Source organism: Lepidochelys kempii, chromosome 7 (assembly GCF_965140285.1).
Source record: "Lepidochelys kempii isolate rLepKem1 chromosome 7, rLepKem1.hap1, whole genome shotgun sequence".
NCBI lineage: Eukaryota > Metazoa > Chordata > Testudines > Cheloniidae > Lepidochelys > Lepidochelys kempii.
In genome coordinates this window covers 121785581-121807494 of record NC_136386.1, presented here as the reverse complement: position 1 = coordinate 121807494, position 21914 = coordinate 121785581, and the positions used below count along the sequence as shown (strand labels likewise).

The 21914-nt window shown below is 42.1% G+C and overlaps 1 protein-coding gene across 5 annotated transcripts in view; it reads left to right on the top strand.

The window, feature by feature from the left end:
• Nucleotides 1-21914, top strand: part of WBP1L (WW domain binding protein 1 like) — an 86668-nt gene that overhangs the window by 42023 nt on the left and 22731 nt on the right. For 4 of the 5 annotated variants that reach the window (XM_073354490.2, XM_073354489.2, XM_073354491.2 and 1 more), the window contains exon 2: nt 11953-12055. In XM_073354490.2, the coding sequence (XP_073210591.1) occupies nt 11953-12055 (103 nt within the window). Of the gene's footprint in view, nt 1-7204; nt 7228-11952; nt 12056-21914 lie in introns of those variants that run through there. The other variant, XM_073354494.2, reaches the window with a different exon arrangement.

Here is a 21914-nt window from a genome sequence, read left to right as displayed (position 1 = left end):
CTACCTCTAACCCATTGACCCTTTGCAGTTGTACATAATGGCTATAATAATGGTTCACTTGTTAGCAAACCACATCCAGATAGAATCTGCTTGAAAATCTGAGAGTTTTGAACAGGGAATACAATGCTGTCATAGCTTTGTGGAAGGAAAGACCTTTGTGATTGAAAGTTGTGTGGGTAGTAGGTACGGACTGGAAGAGCTGTTCAATCTTTGAAGAAATTATTCTAAGGATTTTAAGTAAATCTTCAATCTGTAATAAAATTCTGCAAGATCAGTTTAGCTTGTGAAGTGGGGTCAGCATCAGATGTCCATGTATCTTATTTTTAAGATTATTTTTCTAAATCTGTGAAGTGTATTCCCCCCCACCCCCAAAATAAAATTAAAAATTGAGGGTGATTATTGCATGATAAACTAGGTAGCATGCTAAACCAGAGTTTAGGAGCTCTTGAGTTCCCTTTACTCATCTGTCTAGCTCAACACAGGGCATTTTAATGTTGGAGACCAGGCTGCTTATCTATCTTTGTTCCACTTGCGGTATACATTTTAAAAAACACACCCCAGGTACATAATGCATAAACGGGAAGTGGAAACAGCTGGTGGTGTCTCAAGAACAGGTTTCTGTATATTTTAATTGTTCTTCATTTGTGGATAAAAACAGTGTTGGGAACATATGAAATGAAAAAATAAGTGTAGGTAAAACACCAACTTCAGTTTCTAGGTGACAAGATGGTCAAATGCTTTGGGATAACTTCCTGTATATAAATGAAGTGTAGGAATCACGTCACACACCACTGAAGTGGAGTTGCCTGTGGTATGAAATTGAACAACTGTTTACTTGGCCATGATGGGGACTACAGAACCGTTTTTGAGACAGGAAGTGAAAAATATGGTATTCATATCAAATTGTAGGGGGAATTAATTAAAATTACCCCAGTTGACATCTGGCCAGGACACTTACATAAGTGTTATGGAGATCAGAATGGCCACAAGCAGTTACAACCTCCACTTTTGTAAAGAGAGGGACACTCCGCAAGCAATACATTTTACATTGTCTTGACACCATGATAGGAGTTTGGTTCAATATTGGGCTGAATCCGCTTATCTTGTGATCTAGTGACGTCACCATGTGGTACAGCTGCATAATACATATAATAAAATGTCAAGTACTGTACCATTTGTGTGATTAAACTTGTTAGGATCAAAGCCCAGGCCATCCTTGCTAGGTCATTTTAAGTAATAAGTCCTGTAAATAGCAAATGTGAAATGTCTATGAGAAGTGTTGTGTCTTTGAGTGTTTAGTAGGGAAACAAGAATAAACATTTTTTTTAGTCCTCTCTTTATCTGTGGTCGGGGCTTATGAGTGCTATTTGCTGGTAGAATGTGCTGTTGCAGTATCTTGGCCTTATTCTCAATTCAGTTCTTTCTTGGTACTAAATAAAGTAGGGTTGCATCCAGAGCCCGTTGAAATCAATGGGAATCTTTCCATTGACTTTAGTGGGCTTGGATCAGGTTTGAAAAGATTAAAGTATCTTGCTTTTGAGTGACCAATAGTTTATCAGCAATTAAAAAGTTTTAAATATTTAATCCAGCCTGGAGCTGAAGGTCCCTTTCACCACCCTTGCAAAGTTCTTCTTATCCGAACTGGGCAAGTTTTTTGACAAGCAAGTAAAATGTCTGTTTTTCATTATCAAAAATCTTGGTAAAGGGGCTTGCTCTAGAGAAGAGCAACCTTGCACGATTTGCCAGGTCAGGCAGAAACTCTACTCACTCCAGCTCCTTTACCAAGATTTTTGACGATGAAAAACAGTAATCCTGGAAAATATCATTGTGTCCTCTTGTGTAGAACTTTAAACCCAAACTTTATCCCTTTTATCCTCTATCACTGTAGATAACAGTGAAGAAAAGTGGTTTGTTTATTCTTCAAAAAATGATTCCAGGTCTTCACTTTTTTTTTAAACTTTGATGTGTATATTACAGTGTAGAAGAATGTAAATGCATGCAAGGTTAAGTCAGCTACAGTCTTCTCAAGAACTTGTGCTCCTTATTGGTCTAATCATGGTGTTCTGCACTGCTATGTAATATATCAGCCAGGCCCAATCAAGTTTTTGCAAGGATGAGAAACAACTTCCGTAGTGTCTGGGGCTAGCAGGACTGCTTAATGGTCCCCAAAGCCTTGTTTACACTGGAAAATCTGTATCTGCATTCCAACAACATGGTGCTCAGCTGATCCTGGCAACAGTGGTAGAGCGTAGTGTAGACAGAAGTGCCTTGGCTTTCATGATAAAGGGCTGAAAATTCCAGATCCTTCTCAGCTGGACAATAGGTGTACACATTTTTACTGTAAACGCACCCACATAATGAAAAGCGCACAGGAAAAAAAAAGTTTGAATCTGTTTCAAAACTCACTGCAAATTAGAAAAATTATGCCCCGTTTAATTTTAAAATGTTGGTGAGTGACGACCTTTATCTGTGATAAAGAAGGTTCAAATTTCACTTTTGAAATATCTAATTAAAAAGGCTGATTTATAAGAGGATCCTATTTCAGATCACTCCTTTAAACCTAATGTACAAAGGTTGGAGGCTCTGAATTTATTTTTGAGAGCCTCATGCAAATGTTCTCTTGAATATTTAGGGTCATAGATCTCTGCAAGTCGTTTAATTTGATCTTGCCCTTTAAAAGAGTTTGTATGATTTCTCAGCTTCTGTGAATCTTACAAATATTTTCATCTGAGCTAAAACAGCATCAAGTTTTGCTCCGTTGCTTTGATTCAGTTACATGCTTTACTGAATGTAACCTCTTCCCTAGCAGAACTGAGTCTAACAAATGGACTAAATATGGATGAAGTGGAAGAATAAGATCTTGGGAGGGAAATGTGCATATGGAGCCTCCTTTCTAACTCCACTCATTGCAGGCCTTAATAAATTGGTCTAGTTGCTTCCATTTGGAAGAACTTCTTGAGTGGCTATTTATTCTTTGGCCCCACATTTCCTAGTGAAGTGCTTTTGCCAGGGAAGAGCTGCTGAGAAGGAAAATTGGAAGCCATAATAGCAGCAAAAATGGACAACTGGGTAGAAAAAGCACTCAAGATGAAATATTTACTTCCCCTTAAAAATATAAAAGAATGCAAAGACTGTGTCAGAGAGACAAGGTAGTGAGGTATTATCTTTTATTGGAGTAACTACTGTTGGTGAGACAAGCTTTTGAGCTTACCCAGAGCTCTTCTTCAGGTGTGGTATTTGGGTGTTTCTTAAAGCTCTAGCTCCTGACCGCATTTGATTTTGTAAGAATCCCAGCTTTCATTAAAAGTGCGTTTTTCACCCTCCTGGCTGCAGAGGGAAACTGGACCTGAGTACAACCTAAAGACTCAAACCAAAAGGCAAATAAAATGTTGGATTAATTTTATTTTAAAAAAAAATTGTTTTAAACTTTTAAATACTGTCAACTAAAAAAAAAAAAAAAAAAAAGCCAGTTCTGAAAAGTTCTCTAAATAGCTCTTTCCTGGAAATGACATCACCAATGGGGAGGAGTCCGGACACAGCAAGGACTCCTCCTTCAAGGCATAAAAAAAAAAAGTTGTTAAACAAGTAAACATTTCCATGTAACGTTTACAGCCCTGACACTGCAGCACTAAACACCTGAAAATGAAAGTTTCTATAGACAAAAGTGAAAAGTGACTTTAATATTAGATATAAATATACAGCATGATTTTTAAAATGACAGTGTACCCTTTTGAAAGGTTGAGTCTCTCTCAAGCGCAGAAGTAAATGAGTGAGCCAGCTTGTTCATGAAGGTGAACTGTGTTTATAAAACCTCTAACATTGTGCTTTGGTGGCGAAGGTTGGGTCCACTGTGGCCAATTAATCTTGGTGATTAAATGTTTGTTAAATATTGTTCTCATGATGCCCGCAGTAGTAAAGCAACAAGCAGTGTATTTTGAAACTCCTGTTTGGGGCCCTTCTCTTGTGTTTGGGGCCACTTTGATGTATGTTTTCTTTGCACTTGATTACACTATCAACATTTGATGCTCACTTGTCTCAAAATATTCCTTTTATCTGGCATTTTTCATATATAAAAGGTAAAACTGAACATGTTGCCATTTGTAATAAAGGTATAGCATGCAGGAGAGTTGATAAGACTTCTCTTTATTCTCTAGCCCCAGTCACCTGACTTGGGTCAGGCTTACAAGAGATTATTGCCCGTGTGATGTGGCACAGATCAATTCCACAGATTCCAGTAATTACTGTTACATAATTATCATAGTTTGCACCTTTACCCAACTCCTGCCTATTCATGCTTGCATTAAATGATGCTGGCAAAGTCACAATACTTAAATGCAAATGTTTGTTAATTTTTCCGTTCTTCCATGTGTCTGAGGAATTTAGCATGTACAGAAATGAAGATCTATAATGATACTGGATAGTTCACTACATAGTTCTCACAATTATGCCTCAATCCTGACCTGCAACAGTACGTACACAGCCTGGCCAATGTAATGCAGTCCTGAGTTGCATCCCCTGAGCTAGTCCAGTGCTTTATGGTTCTGCCAGTGCATCTCAGTCCTGGCCTGCAATGCTAGCTGGTTATTGTTATTTATCAGGTTTATTAAGGTGTTGCCTAAGGGCCATCCAAGAGTGGGACCCCATTGTGCTAGGCACTCTATATACACACACACACACACACACACACACACACACACACACACTAGTAGATGGCCCATTGCCCCAAAGGGTTTACAGTCTAAATAGACAAGACAGTCACAGGATGGGGGAAGGGGTGTATAACACAGAAGCAGAGTGAACAATTGATGGCAGCAAAAACAGCATGTTAGTTCCATGATTTTTGTGGGCGTGGGGTAAGTTTAGATAGATCGGCTAAATGGAAGGGGAAGTGAAGATGAGGCGCACGTGGCAGGGGAGACGAGGGTAGGAGGAGTGGCTGTGGAGGGAAGCTAAAGTGAAGAGCCTGTGAGGAGGGAGGGGGCGGATGGGAGCAAACAGCTGATCAGCACAGGGCAGAGGAAGTCTGAGAACCTCCAGTTTTGACTGGAGTGTGCTGCAGTCTCTGCTTTGGTTGCTCCTGCTTCTACCAGCTGGAATCTCTGGCTGGCTCCTCCTCCTTTGCAGTTCTCCCCCAGGGAACCATAGTGGGGGCATCATCTGGCTCCTAGTGCCTCCAGAATATATGGGGGTCTCCACTGCACAGTTCTGGGTCCACGGTGAAGGTTGGTCTTGACTGGGTACCATTTTACATTTCTGAGATTATCTTGAGCATGATAGATTATAACATGGATTTATGATGTGCATAACTGAGGGCAGTGATGAACCACTAAATGTAGTTGCACTTGTGCCCTGAGTCACAAGTCAACATTTCAGCAAAAATCTTCAGCAGTAAAAAAACTAGTTCATTAAACCCACAGCCACATAAGCCCTCATTATTTGAACGTAGACAACTGATTATTTCAGTTCCCTTGTGCGTACTCTCTCATGAGGTATTGATGATGGACAGGACTAGCCAAAGGCTAGTTATAGTCTGATATGTGAAACCTAATCAAATCAAGACATTAACTTGCATTTGATGGATTTACTTATGAGTTTTTATGATTGATGATTCTTAAGTCTGGTCTACACTGTGGGCTGGATCAATCTAAGATAGGCAACTTCAGCTATGTAAATAATGTAGCTGAAGTTGATGTACTTAGATCTACTCATCGCGGTGTCTTCACTGCAGAGAGTCGACAGTTGACGCTCCCTGTCAACTCTGCCTGCGCCTCTCACGCTGGTGGAGTACCGGAGTCGACAGGAGAGTGCTTGGCGGTCGATTTATCATGTCTAGACTAGACGCGATAAATCGACCGCTGGATCGGTCGCTGCCCGTCGATCCAGCCGGTAATGTAGACGAGCCCTTAGATACTTTTCGTGTGTTGGTAGACGACCATTCTTCCCTTTTGTTACTGTTGGAGGTTTACAAAATATATCGTATAAGAGCTGATTGTGAATTAATCAAAATACAAAGTTTGTGTCTATCCATTTTCTGAAGGCTTTCTGATTTACTTCCTTAATTCTGACTAATAGTGGCTCATGAATATGGCCTCTGTAGTAAAGAGAGAAAAAAAATCCCTCAGACCTCATATCCAAGAAAACCTGCCCAACACCTTCTAAAATCAAGCCTAGGAATTTAAATTCATAACTCAGCTAAACACCAAAAAGCATGGACTTAATAAAGACACTGGATTAATGGCTCATTACAACTATCTGTAACCCACTATAACCCTCCTTTGTTCTATGACTGTAGATGTGTTACTGCCCACTTCATCTTGACTGGTCTCTTGTGCGGTGTATTAACTCCTTATCTGTTCCACCTTGTATTTAGCTGGGACGCTCTGCTCCAAGTACCTTTCCCAGACCTGAAGAAGAGCTCTGTATAAGCTCAAAAGCTTGTGAATTTGGTCCAATAAAGATATTACCTCATCCGCCTTGTCTCTCTAATTCTATAGTTATATACAATGTAATCTCATTTACTGCTCGCCTGTGACTGACAGTTCAAGTAGCATATGTGTGAAGGTTAGAGACGTTAAGTAGTTTAGCCTCAAAACTGACCTTCCCTAAGTTTGACTTGGATACACAGTGAGGTCTGAGTGCAGAACTAGGAGTAAGAAATTTGATTCCTCATCCCAGCACAGATGCATTAGTGTTCTCTGTGGTTTTAAACAAATCGCTTAACGATGCTGCCTCAAGTTCCCCATATGCCCACCTCCAGATGGGTTTTACAAGGATTGTTTGTAAAGCACTCTGAATATGAAGTGTTTATAGAAATCCTAATTAGCCTTTTATTAATACAGTTTTGAAAGTAGTGTACTATAAAGTTTTAAATCACTATTTATACAAGTTGTAAATAAAAACAGCTTTGCACATCCCCTGTTAGTTGTGGAGTTGTCAACACCGCGATGGGTTTATCATTTATGGGGAAACAAACCAAAATAGCCAAGTTTTACTTTTATTTATTTATATAGTGTGTATTATAAATGCAATAGGTGTAGTGCAAAAATAATCCAGATTAACGTGTCAAAATAATACAGAAAGGATCTTCAGACTCTGCCAACTCAACCTCAGAAAAATCCTGAGCAATAGATGGGCCTTGCAGCATGCCCATCAGCTTGCTATGCTGGCTGGTAGGAACTGAGTGCCAGGCTTGAGGGCCCTCTGCTGAAAACGCCTGCCCCCAAAATGGTACGTATCAACGTTCGGTCAGCTCACATGCAAGAATGGCATTAGACTTGCTGGGGCCCAGGGCAGAAACTAAGGAGTGAATTTCTGCAATGTTTCTGAAGCCAAAACCCCAACCCCACCAGGCTGATGCTGGAGCCCTGGCCCTGCAGTTCGGGGCTGAAGTCTAAGCCCTACTGTGCGGGGCCCCCTGTGGCATGGGGCCCTCAGAATTTGCCCTGCTTGCTACCCGCTAATGCTGGCCCAACTCATGTGTCCCAGAAAGTCTGGCTCTTGGAGGATAGCCTAAAACCCAGAGTATACAGGGCTTTATGGGGAGAGCCAACTCCTTAAACCCAGAGTATACGGGGCTTTATGAGCCAACTCCTTGAATTGTACCTGGAAACTAGTTGGAAGCCAATCAGTCTTTGCAGAATAGATGTAATGGGTGCATGCATAAAATGCTAAGTAAGCAGACGGGCACTTTCTGCTCTAGCCGAAGTTTGAATGTCCTTCAAGAGTAGCCCGGTGTAGACTCCACTGCAGGAATCTATTCTGGAGGTGACCGTAAATGGATAACTGTGATGAGGTTAGCAGCAGAGAAGAATGGTTGCTATTAGCCAAGTGAAGGTTGAGGTGGGAGAAGCATGCTTGCAAATTGCTGCTATTTGACAGCCAGACACAGCCAGTCGTGTCCAATAGGACCCCTGCATTGCAGCTGTGGGAAAGAATAATGCTTTAATAAAACAAGGGGGAAAAATTGGTCAGGTAAGTTTCCCCACTTCCCTCTCCCCTCCGCTCCCAATTTCTGATGATCAAGCAAGTGAGTGCAAGAACAAAACATAAAGCGGCATTTGCTGGTGTCCTTTATGCTTTAAGCTTCAACTATCTAATGGTTCCATTATTAGTAGCACAGAAAGTCCTTTCTCTGATTAAAATGACCTTTACAGCTACTCATCTAAAAATAGCTGCTAGACACACAAGCACTGTAGCACAATGCATTAATCCTTTAATTTTTGCCTCCATGAGACAATAATTTTTTGCATGTGTGCGTTCTCTTATTACAAAAATATTCTTCCTGTCCTTTGTCTTGCCCATACCTGTTTTTTTTTCCTTTCATGCCTCACTTTAATAATTAATAATAATAATAAAGGTACATTGTGTTTGCCCAGGAGACATTTGAAATATAAGTCACATTGTTTGGGTATCTTGGTAACTAATAATTCAGTGGCTGAGATTTTGTAAAAATTAATCTTCATTTAAAAGAGCTGCAGTTGGAGGCTACCTTAATTATTATATAAGCACCATGTGTTCAGTGTTCCAAATAATAGTCTAAACAGAGTGTTTACAAATGTTAAATAAAGATACAGCCCTTGCCCAAGAAGAGCTTGCCCTAAATCACAAAGTTCCAGCGAGAACACGTTCGGAGATTTGGGATGGTGATAATTTAAATCTTTCATGTAATATAGATGGGAATGGAAATGGCATGTTATTGAAGTAAGTTTAACATTTGCAGGCCTTGTGGGAAAAGAGGGTTTTCAGGCTGTGTGATTGAGTTAAGTGGGTGGCAGCCTGGCATATAAACAGAGGAAAATATGATATTCCATGCAGCCCTCTGTGCCTACAAGACATTGAATATCACAGGGGAGTGGGGACGGGGGGGGGGGCTCTAAATTAGGTTTGCATCACTTGAGGAGTAAAGGGACAAAGTGGGATGCAGTGAGAAATCAAAGTTTAACAAAGTGCCTGGTGGTAGTTACAACATACTTCATAAGACAAAACATTCAGGGTCACCAAGTGCCCCCTGTAAGTACATGTAGGCAAGGATGATATTGTGCAGAGTTGGGCTGGAAAGAGCAGTTGTCTTAAATTTGACTTTTGTAGACAAGGGGGAGTCAGTGAGGGAACTCAGAGAGAGAGATGATGATGTGGTTTGAACAACTTATGATGAAATCCCCCAAAACAAAATTGAGCTTTAAGTAAGTGAGACTGTCCAGGGAGGTTTATATCTTTGTTACAGGTGGTTGCTGCAAAGTCTTAATTTTTGCTCTTTGAATGTTATACTTTGAACAAAAGAAAATATGTATTGGAATAAATGCTGTTTAATTCCTTGAAATGTATATCCTGGTGCAAAGCAACATTTAAAATGACAGTGCGGGATTCCAGCTCTGGCCTATCTCTGACTCTAACTCATAGTTGTTTGGTTGACACAAATAATGTTGCTTTAGAGTTTGTCAGAGCTGCAAACCCACATTCAAGTTCTGCATTTTCTTCCTTGTGCATCATCAACAGTATTACAGTTTTTTCAGTTAGACCTTAAGTCTCAATTCTGTTGATGCATGAGCCAGGAAAGAATCTAGTTCGTTCTCCAATAGCATTGCTGCTGCGTGGCTAATAGGAGGAAAAAATGGTTAGTAAGTGGACAGATATGACTTGGGATACATTAGCCACAGAGACATTGTGAGATGTGCCATTTCTAGTTATTTCCTTGACCATAATTGCACTTTGGGAAACAAATGCTGTGGTTAAAGACATTGAAATGTAAAATTCTATGATAGCTCAGCAGAATGACTTGAACATTTGACTATCATCTTAGAAATTACAGGTGGAAAAGACCTACAAGAAGGATGTGGAAAAATTGGAAAACGTCCAGCGGAGGGCAACAAAAATGGTTAGGGGACTGGAACACATGATTTATGAGGAGAGGCTGAGGGAACTGGGATTGTTTAGTCTGTAGAAGAGAAGGATGAGGGGGGATTTGATAGCTGCTTTCAACTACCTGAAAGGGGGTTCCAAAGAGGATGGATCTAGACCGTTCTCAGTGGTAGCTGATGACAGAACAAGGAGTAATGGTCTCAAGTTGCAGTGGGGGAGGTTTAGGTTGGATATTAGGAAAAACTTTTTCACTAGGAGGGTGGTGAAGCACTGGAATGCGTTACCTAGGGAGGTGGTGGAATCTCCTTCCTTAGAAGTTTTTAAGGTCAGGCTTGACAAAGTCCTAGCTGGGATGATTTAGTTGGGGATTGGTCCTGCTTTGAGCAGGGGGTTGGACTAGATGACCTCCTGAGGTCCCTTCCAACCCTGATATTCTATGGTTCTATGATTCTATACTTTTCGTCCTATCGAGGTGTGGGACATCTGCTTTCTGCATCTAGCATTTAAAAAAAAAAATTCCCTCCAATAAAGAACGTAAAACACGTGGCACTTTTTAACACTGTTTAATTGCATTAATACTTCATGATTGAACAAGGTTGATTTCAAAGCAAGTCTAGCAGCGGGGTTGTGAGTGGAAAAAACAATCACTTGCAGCCGAGCTCTTTGGGAGGTCTGTCTGGCAGAAGGTTCTGCTGCCCCTGCAGAGCTAGCAGGACAGGCAGCCCTCTCTCTTTCTGCCTATTAAGCAGGTGGGCTGCTGATATCTTTTCATGGCCTCTTCCCCAGTTCAGAGTAAGGGAAAGTAGCACACTGTTCTGTGTTTTCATGAAGCTGTGCACATGCTCAAAAACCCCTTTACAGTTTGGAAGGCTTCTGGGAACTCTTCTTATGGAAGAAATGGAGGAGGGCTCTTTCTGCTGTGTAAGGGGACGTAGGAGGCTTTTCTTTTAGAAACTACACTGCTACTTCGATGTAGGCACTTGGGGAGTTGAAGCCAGAAGTGTGACTTTTGTGGAGTGTGCTAACTCTTGATTAGGTTGGTGGGAGGGGTGGGAATGTTTTAATAATGATACTCACATGTTCCTTGAATCCAAAAATAGAATGTCGTCTTTTTAAAAAAAAAAAAATAGCGTATGGGGTTTCATTGACATGAACTATAATTGGTCCAAGTGGTATGTTCAATGAAAGTGAAATATCACTTGGTTAAAAAAACAAACAAACCCTAAAATGAAGGAATAAAAAAATACACAGGGTATCTAGTGAACCTGTTAGCCTTGGTAAATACCAAGAATATGACCGATGTTCTTCACCTATTATGGTGTGTACTTGAAAACACATCACTTAAGCTTGTAGTCCTATTTGTAGTAACACGTAAACCAGTGGTTCTCAACCTTTTTGTCATTGTGGGTCACATATGCGGCCCACAATGTGTTACCTGGGCCGCAGATTGAGAACCACAGCGAGGGAGGACTGCAAAGTGATAAAGTACAGCTGATTTGGCTCCACTCCTAGAATGCTGAAGCTTCCAGGAAGCAGCTTTACTGGAAAGCTGATTTTATATAAACTAGGCTGCTAATGGTAAGAGAATAATTTCAGAGCCGAATTTTACAAGAATATACTGTAATTGCCACTTGGATTTAAATAAACTCAAGCAGTTCTCACTCAGATTACAACATTCTCTATTTATAAAGCATTTCCTCTGCTTGACACACAGCCTCAGCAACACAACAAAGTAAAATGTGGAACAAAATCTCTCTCTCCTATGTACAAAATGTCCAGAGCACAAAATGGGATACCTTAAAAATGAATGGGAGGGTGTGTAATAAAAGGCAATGTCGTCTAGTTGTTAAAGCATTGGACCATGTACAGTTGGTAGACCTGGGTTCTCTTCTCAGCTATGGAAGACTTGGGCAGTGCTTTCGCTCTCTCTCTGTTTGTGTAAATTTGCATTAATACTTATGTACCTCACTAGTGTCTTGAGAAATCTAATGCATGTGTTTAAAATGTTTTGAGAGCCTTGTGTGGAAGGCGTTATATAGTTATATTTTAAAAATATAATGTTAGTAACTTGTGTGTCTCTGTTTTTAATTTTAGGACAAGCAAACCTGCCTGGGTGTCAACAATCAAAGTTATATATGTGAAACAGGTCACTGTTGTGGACAGTCACAGTGTTGCAACTACTACTATGAACTCTGGTGTAAGTCCTTCCTTTTTTTATAGACTCCTTTCATAATCTGCATGACCATGAGCCTTTCTGATCCTTCTTCTGGGTTTCCTTCTTAAATTCCTTTTATATGTTGCCATCCAGGTGTACTGCAGCAGAGACAACAACTGGATCCCTGCTTTGGGCTGGGCTAGAGCGTTGTGGTAATAGGGACCTGGCATCTTCTGGTGTAATGGCAGTGGTACTTCCTACCAACAGCCATGACAGAGTACTTGGAGTTTGCAACAAAAAAACCTTCTCCATTTGGCTCAGGCAGTTGTTTGGCTTCAGAGATAAGCACAGCTTTATCTTTCATTATTTTAGGCTATCTGCAACAGAAGTACTGTACAACACTGGGTTGGTTTACATTTGATTCACTTTGTTTAGAAGTAAGACTAAGATTTTGTCTCGGATATTTTTAGTAAAAGTCAGGGACAGGTCCCGGGCAATAACCAGAAATTCACAGACTCCTGTGACCTGTCCCTGACTCTTACTAAAAATATCTGTGACAAAATGGGGAGGGAGGAAGGTCCAGCACCTGCGACGGCTGGGCAGTTCCAGGGTCCTCTTCTCCCACGCCCACCACAGCTGGGCAGCTCCAGGGGTCCTTGCCAGCTGCTGTGGCTGGGAGCTCTTGTGAGCCTCACTGCAGCAGTTGTGTGGGGTCTCCTTGCAGAGGCTGGGTGCTTCGGGTCCCCCTGCTGCCCAGTGGCTGGGAGTTGCACGGGGAGGGAGAGGGGCGCCGCTAGCAGCAGCTGAGAGCCGCCCTGGGACTGAAGCGAGAAATGTCCCGGAAATCTCTGGAAGTCACGGATTCCTTGACATAATTGTAGCCTTATTTATAAGGTTTTCTTAAGCATCAGAACTAGAAATTTCATCTTATTTTTTAAAAAGTTCAGATTTGGAGCACAATTCCTCTGGTGAGGAATGGATTCTGGGCAGATTCCATGGATATAGAGTAGGTCTGTGGGGCCCTGATTAACATACACTGTTGTCTACACTCCTTGCTAGCTCAGTTTTTTACCTAAGGAGCTGAGATGTCCTCCAAATCAATTAGAAGACAAAATATAGGCAAGAATTCCTTTATGCTGCAAATACATCTGCTGACTCACAAGGACTGGAGATGTCAGATGTAGAGTGTGTTTACACTTAAACCACTACAATGGCGCTGTAACACTTCAGTGTAGACACTGTCTATGCCAACAGGAGGGGTTCTCCCATCAGTATAGGTAATCCACCTCCCCAAGAGGCAGTGACTAGATCAACAGAAGAATTCTCCTGTCGGCCTAGTCATCACCTACACCAGGGGTTAAGACAGCATAGCTACATCTCTCAGGAATGTGGATTTTTCATACACCCGAGAGACATAGCTATGCCGATGTAAGGTCCCAGTGTAGACTAGCCCATTGCTGGAGGGCACCAAACAGAGAGAAGCTGATACCAGATAGCAGGATTCTTATCAGAGGTGTAGGGGAAAAGGGAGGCTCAAAGGACAGGAAGTAAGAATGATCACTCCACCTAATACAACGCAAGAAATGGGGTGGTGATATTCTGTGTATTTCTAGAATACCAAGGGGTTGGGTAGAAAGGAGGGCCTGCGCACAAACCCTCTGGAACTGTTGTGAATTGATCACCCGTCTCTAATGTGCTGATACTATTCATCGCCACACCCTGTAGTCTTGTTGCTTTTATGTAACTGTTGTACCTACTTCTTAATCCCTCTGATACTGGCAGTCTCAGTTTCCCACAGTGAGATACTTATGTAAAGTGTAGTAACACAAACATGAAGAGTTCCAATCTCTCCAGATTCAACGGCAGTAATTCCTGATGCTTCGTCCTTTGTCTGGAAATTTGTTGGACCTAAATTTTGCAACAGGGCCCTTGAATACAGCTGCTCTTTGGAAGAAATATGGAAATCAGAAGACAGCTTAGGTTTTAAAATGGAGATTGTACTGAAGTGAAAGCAAACAATGCAATCAGCATATTAGTGTCTGTTATTTTTTTAATATTAAACTCAGTTTATTTTACACTGAGCCCACATCATCAGTATGTGACAGTTCTTTGCATTGACAGTGTCTCACTGCATCATAAAAGCAGTCAGGAAATCTGAAGAATTAGGTATCTGGGATCCAAATATTTGGGACATTTGGCTGGGGAAAATGAGGAAGGCAGTTGAAGATTATGGGGTGAGTAAACTCATTAACTGGATATATGTGCTAAAGTGTTCATTGGGGAATAGGTAACAATATAGGGATTCAAACTGGCATTTTTAGATTTGAGGCTTGCCCAGTTTATCTCAATGGGGCAACTCCTGCCTCAGAGCTGTTACTTCAGGCTGGCTGCAGGCCCAAGCAGATATCACTTCAGTTTACATTTTTCAAGGGTTTTTTGCATCCATGGGAACAATTTTTTTTTAAATGAAAGTTCAGATTCTGGAGCCCAGCTCTGCATCTATAGACTTCATCCATTGCCACAGAAATCACAGAACAGCAGGACCCTGGGTAAGTATATCTTGTGAAGCGCTTTGAGATCCTTCAAGATGAGAGGTGCTATATAAATGTTATGGGCAGTTAAATGACAATATGGAAAGCAGTGGCGGTGTTGAAGCCCTGTTGGTCTCAGGATTTAAGAGCGACAAGGTGGGCGAGGTAACATCTTTTATTGGACCAATTTGTGCTGGTGAGAGAGACAAGCATTTGAGCTCTAAGCTTGAAAGCTTGTCTCTCCCATATGGAAAGCAACTTAAAGATGATAATGTCATTGCAGAGAAACTAAATGAATTCTTTGCTTCAGTCTTCATGGCTGAGGATGTTAGGGAGATTCCCAAACCTGAGCCGTCTTTTGTAAGTGACAGATCTGAGGAATTGTCACAGATTGAAGTGTCACAAGAGGAGGTTTTGGAATTAACTGAGAAACTTTACAGTAACAAGTCCCTGGGACCAGATGGCATTCACCCAAGAGTTCTGAAAGAACTCAAATGTGAAATTGCAGAACTATTAACTATGGTTTGTAACCTGTCCTTTAAATCAGCTAGTGTACCCAACGACTGGAAGATTCATAATGTAACTCCAATATTTAAGAAGGGCTCTAGAGGTGATCCTGGCAGTTACAGACCAGTAAGTCTCATGTCAGTACCGGGCAAATTAGTTGAAACAATAGTAAAGAATAAAATTGTCAGACACATGGAAGAACATAAATTGTTGCTCAAAAGTCAACATGGTTTCTATAAAGGGAGATCGTGTCTTACTAATCTGAGCTCTTTGAGAGGGTCAACAAACATGTGGACAAGGGGGATCCAGTGGACATAGTGTACTTAGATTTCCAGAAAGCCTTTGACAAGGTCTGTCACCAAAGGCTCTTACGTAAATTAAGTTGTCATGGGATAAGAGGGAAGATCCTTTCATGGATTGAGAACTGATTAAAAGACGGAACAAAGGGTAGGAATAAATGGTAAATTTTCAGAATAGAGAGGGGTAACTAGTGGTGTTCCCCAAGGGTCAGTCCTAGGACCAATCCTATTCAACTTATTCATAAATGATCTGGAGAAAGGGGTAAACAGTGAGGTGGCAAAGTTTGCAGATGATACTAAACTGCTCAGGATAGTTAAGACCAAAGTAGACTGTGAAGAACTTCAAAAATAACTCACAAAACTAAGTGATTGGGCAACAAAATGGCAAATGAAATTTAACGTGGATAAATGTAAAGTAACGCACATTGGAAAAAAATAACCCCAACTATACATACAATATCATGGGGGCTAATTTAGCTACAACTAATCAGGAGAAATATCTTGGAGTCATCATGGACAGTTCTCTGAAGACGTCCATGCAGTGTGCAGCTGCCGTCAAAAAAGCAAACGGGATGTTAGGAATCATTTTAAAAAGCGATAGAGAATAAGACGGAGAATATCTTATTGCCCTTATATAAATCCATGGTACGCCTACATCTTGAATACTGCGTACAGATGTGGTCCCCTCATCTCAAAAAAGATATACTGGCATTAGAAAAGGTTCAGAAAAGGGCAACTAAAATGATTAGGGTTTTGGAACGGGTCCCATATGAGGAGAGATTAAAGAGACTAGGACTTTTCAGTTTGGAAAAGAGGAGACTAAGGGGGGATATGATAGAGGTCTATAAAATCATGAGTGATGTGGAGAAAGTGAATAAGGAAAAGTTATTTACTTGTTCCCATAATATAAGAACTAGGGGCCACCAAATGAAATTAATGGGTAGCAGGTTTAAAACAAATAAAAGGAAGTTCTTCTTCGCTCAGCGCACAGTCAATGTGTGGAACTCCTTGCCTGAGGAGGTTGTGAAGGCTAGGACTGTAACAGGGTTTAAAAGAGAACTGGATAAATTCATGGAGGTTAAGTCCATTAATGGCTATTAGCCAGGATGGGTAAGGAATGGTGTCCCTGGCCTCTGTTTGTCGGGGGGTGGAGATGGATGGCAGGAGAGAGATCACTTGATCATTGCCTGTTAGGTTCACTCCGTCTGGGGCACGTGGTATTGGCCGCTGTTGGTAGACAGGATACTGGGCTAGATGGACCTTTGGTCTGACCCAGTATAGCCATTCTTATGTTCTGTGACAGGGTTGGGCCACATGGCTATAGGAGAGTAATAGAAGGCAGATATATTAGCCCCAGGCTAAGTAGGTCCCTTTTCCCTGGGTAAAGTTAACAGGGAAGGTTCCAGAACAATCAGGAACCTTCTGGAAACAATTAAGACAGACAGGCTGATTAGAACACCTGCAGCCAATCAAGAAGCTGCTAGAATCAAGGCAGGCTAATCAGGGCACCTGGGTTTAAAAAGGAGCTTACTTCAGTTTGTGGTGTGCGTGTGAGGAGCTGGGAGCAAGAGGCACTAGGAGCTGAGAGTGAGAACGTGGACTGTTGGAGGACTGAGGAGTACAAGCATTATCAGACACTAGGAGGAGGGTCCTATGGTGAGGATAAAGAAGGTGTTGGGAGGAGGCCAGGGGGAAGTAGCCCAGGGAGTTGTAGCTGTCGCACAGCTGTTCCAGGAGGCACTCTAGACAGCTGCATTCCACAGGGCCCTGGGCTGGAACCCGGAGTAGAGGGTGGGCCCGGGTTCCCCCCAAACTTCCCAACTCCTGGTCAGACACAGGAGAAGTTGACCTGGACTGTGGGTTCATGAAAACGGCCAAACTGAGGGCTGCTGTGAATCTCTGAGGCAAGCAAATCTGCTAATAAGCGCAAGACCCACCAAGCTAGAGGAGGAACTTTGTCACAGTTCTTAACAGCCATTTCATGCATGGCAACAGCTTTGCTCTCCACACAGCCAGCATGGGGACTCATATTAATTTTTAATAATGAATGGTTAAATTGCCATTTTAAACTGTGGTTGCTTGCTTTATGCTCATTGCAAATTTTGATAAAGCTTTTGACGTTAACCAGTGCAATCCATATACTGAAATAGCTGTAGAGAAGTTTCAGTTCATATTGACCTTTTCAGGATCTGTGTTCCCTCTAAGCTGCGCGGTCACGTGGCCGCCCAGGAGTGAATCAAGTGCCGCTCATAGCGGCGTGTGTTCAGGCGCTCCATCCCCTCACTGCTCTGCAGCTGCGTTACTCCTGCCCTCTGCCTTGGAGCGCCTGGCCCGTTTTCCCTGGGGAAGGTAACAGGGAGGCTCCCAGGACCCTCCTGCTTGCTGTGCAGAGTGTGGGGGAGTGCTGATGTCAGGGTGTCCCCCTTCCCCTGCCTCCTCCTTCCCCATGTACCCCATCTCCATAGAGCGGGGGAGAGGGAATAGGGCTCAGTAGCAGGAGAGCTGCTGTGGTCTGAGCCTTTAGGTGAGTGCCTTGAGAGACCGTGTGCTGTCTCTTTATAGACTTCTCCAGAAACCAGCACACGCATACTGTCTCACACACTCCTGTTGCTGTCTTTCTCTCTCTCCCATGCACACTTACGCACTCTGTCTCTCACACACTCACCTCGCAACACATACTTGTGATGTTGTTACTTCTTTGTACTTCCTATAATGCACATTAAGGCTATATCTACACTACCACGGTAAGTCGACCTACGCTACACAACTCCAGCTATGTGAATAACATAGCTGGAGTCGGCGTACCTTAGGATGATTTACCGCGGGTCTCCGGGGGGTCGATGGGAGAAAATCTCCCATCAACTTACCTTACTCTTCTTCTCAAGGGTAGAGTGCAGGGGTTGACTGGAGAGCAATCTGCTGTCAATTTGGTGGGTCTTCACTAGACCTGCTAAATGGACCGCCAGTGGATCGATCTCAGAGCATCGATCCCAGCTGTAGTGTAGACATAGCCATATTCTCTGTAATTTTATTCTTTCAAAGTGCTGTTGTTTTAGTTTTTGACTGGTCTATGCATTTCATAGTTTTATTTCTCTCATGCTGCGTAAATTTAATTCTTTAGTAGTGAGTTCTAAAATGTCTGACCTGTCCTGGCTGGAGTAATTATCCCTATGGTAACTTTTTTAAAATATATGTTATATCTAGATTTTTTATTTCTACTGGTGGCGCACATGTGCATGTAACAAAACTCATTCCGCACATAAATGGAAAAAATTACAGGGAACATTGTTCAGGCCTCCATCACCCCTGTGCATCTGAAAACTAATTCCATGCCTCTTTGCCAGTCTTGCTGAGACAAATCCTTGATTTATTTACCACAGTGCCTTGGGAGAGAGATGTCAGGAGAGGATGTTTTTTGGAATGGAAAGAAACTTAGTCCTGGCCAGCCGGAGGTGCCTCCTGTAATATGATCCCATCTTGTGGGCAGTGGGAGAAGTTCCTGTAAACAGGTTTTCTTTCCACTTTCAGGACTTGGAGGGAGCCTTGGTTTAGAAATCAGGGGCCTGAAAAGTTCTAGAAATAAATGGGAGTGAGAAGTATGTGGTGTTATGAACCAATTAAAGGAGATGATGGTATGTGTGGGGGGACAGGGGGAGAATAGGAAGCAAAATCATTGTATTATTTTGTTAAGGGGTGGAGTGGAGGAATAAAGAACATGATATGTCAAGCAGGTGGACGGGCTGTGTTTAAAATTAGATAACAGCTTGGTCCAGATTCCCCACCCATCCCTTAGTAAAACAAAGTTTGAACGCCTTGGTGCCAAAAAAATATAGCTATATAGTCTGAATTATCTGTTGCTAAGCACAGGGAGAAAATGAAATGGGAGAATGTCACTCTGAAGAGAGCCTTCCTTTCTTTTAGATGAGGATTTGAAATGGAGAGAACACCTACGTTGCAGAGGCGTTGAATTGCCTTAATGTTTTTAAAGTGCTTTTGGAATCCCCAGATGGGAGGCGCTAGCCAAGTGGTAAATAGTGAGAGTGCAGTAACCACTGTAAATAGGTTGTTAACAATATCCATTCTAATCCCCTTTTCATTTGCTTATAATTTGCTGGAAATTTCTGAGCTTGGCCTTTGTCTCTAGGTGACATTTTTTGAATGTTTAAGCTGAAATGTCATCTTTGAGCATGGAGAAAGGAGGAAAAGGATACACATGAGGTAGTTATCGCCATTTTACAGATGAGGAAATTGAGGCTCAGAAGTTGTGACAGGTCCAAAGTAAAAGAAATGTATAGCAGCTTTGGGAATCAAATTCAGGTCTCCCGACACCTATCATTGTGCTTTTACCACACGACCATCCTCAATAGTTATTGGTCATTGAGTCAATAAAGTCAAATACTAGATTGGTCTGGGGACCAATCTTATTTAACATTTTCATTAATGACCTTGGCACAAAATGTGGAAGTGTGCTAATGATATTTGCGGAGGACACAAAGTTGGGAGGTATTGCCAATACATGGGAGGACTGGAATATCACATAAGAAGATTTGGATAAAATTGAAAACTGGAGGAATAGAAATGGGATGAAATTTAATAGTGCAAAGTCTGAGGTCATCAATTTAGGGACTAAAAACACGAATTTTTATTGCAAGCTGGGGACATGGCCATTGGAAACAACAGAAAGGAAATACCTGGGTGTACTCATTGATCACAGGATGACTATGAGCCACCAATGTTATGCGTCTGTGGGAAAAAAAGTAATTCAATCCTAGGTCCATCAGACAAGGTATTGCCAGTAGAGAGAGAGAAATATTAGCACCATTATACAAGGCGGCTGGTGAGACCTCATCTGGCATACTGCATGCAATTCTGGTCTCCCATGTTTAAGAAAGATGAATTCAAACTGGAACAGGTGCAGGGAAGGGCTACTAGGATGATGAGAGGAATGGAAAACCTACCTTATAAGAGGAGACTCAAAGAGCTTGGCTTGTTTTGCCTAACCAAACGAAGGCTGAGGGGAGATATGATTACTCTCTATAAATACATCAGAGGGATAGGAATTATTTAAGTTAAGAGCCAATGTTGGCAGAATAAGAAATGGATATAAACTGGCCATTAATAAGTTTAGGCTTGAAATTAGACAAAGGTTTCTAACGATCAGAGGAGTAAAACTCTGGAACAACCTTCCAAAAGTAGTAGTAGGGAGAAAAAACCCTAACTTGTTTCAAGACTGAGTTTGAGTTTATGGTGGTTGCCTGTGATGGCATGTGGCCTATCTGTAACTATTAGCAAATATCTCCAGCCGCCAGAAATGGGACACTAGATGGGGAGGGTTCTGAGTTACTACAGAGAATTCTTTCCCAGGTGCCTGTCTTGTGAATCTCACCCACATGCTCAGGATCTAACACATTTGGGATCCGGAAGGAATTTTCCCCCACGTGAGATTGGCAGAGACCCTGGGGTGTTTTTGCCTTCTTGGACAGCATGGGGCATGGGTCACTTGCTGGTGTTTGAACTGGAGGAAAGGATGGAATCTCTCTAACTTGCAATTTTTAAATCAAGATGTGAGGAGATCAGTAACACAGCCAGAGGTTATGGGCCTATTACAGGAGAGGGTGGGTGAGGTTCTGTGGTCTGCGATGTGCAGGATGTCAGACAAGCTGATCACAATGATCCCTTCTGGAGTTGAAGTCTGAGGGTAGGTCTACACCACGGGGTTAAGTCGACCTAAGTTATGCAACTTCAGCTACGTTACTCACGGAGCTTAGGTTGACTTATTGTGGTGTCTAAACCGCGCTGGGTCAACGGGAGAAACTTTCCTGTCGACTTACCTTATGCTTCTCATTCTGGTGGAGTACCAGAGTTGACGGGAGAGCGATCTGCGGTCGATTTAGCGGGTCTTCACTACACTGGCTAAATTGACCCCCAGTGGATCGATCGCTGCAACATCGATCCACAATAAGTGTAGACATGCCCTGAGTCTGATGCCTGACAAGGCAAAGGGTCCCTAAAGGGCTTAAAAAAACCAAACCAAAACAACAACTTAGGGCAGTAGGAAAATACAGTACGTTGGAAGAATAACCTCATTGTAACAAGAATGAATCATAACACATGTGCACAATTAGCCGAGTCAGGTTGCATGTGCAATCTTAATTTTGGCATTTCATCATTTTTGAGTGCTTAACTGAGTAGCCATAAGAAAAGGAGTACTTGTGGCACCTTAGGGTATGTCTACACTACGGAATAAGGTTGAATTTATAGAAGTCGGTTTTTTAGAAATCGGTTTTATATATTCGAGTGTGTGTGTCCCCACAGAAAATGCTCTAAGTGCATTAAGTGCATTAACTTGGTGGAGTGCTTCCACAGTACCGAGGCTAAAGTCGACTTCCGGAGCATTGCACTGTGGATAGCTATCCTGCAGTCTCCGCTGCCCATTGGAATTCTGGGTTGAGATCCCAATGCCTGATGGGGCTAAACATTGTCACGGGTGGTTCTGTGTACATATCGTCAGGCCCCCGTTCCCTCCCTCCTTCCGTGAAAGCAAGGGCAGACAATCGTTTCGCG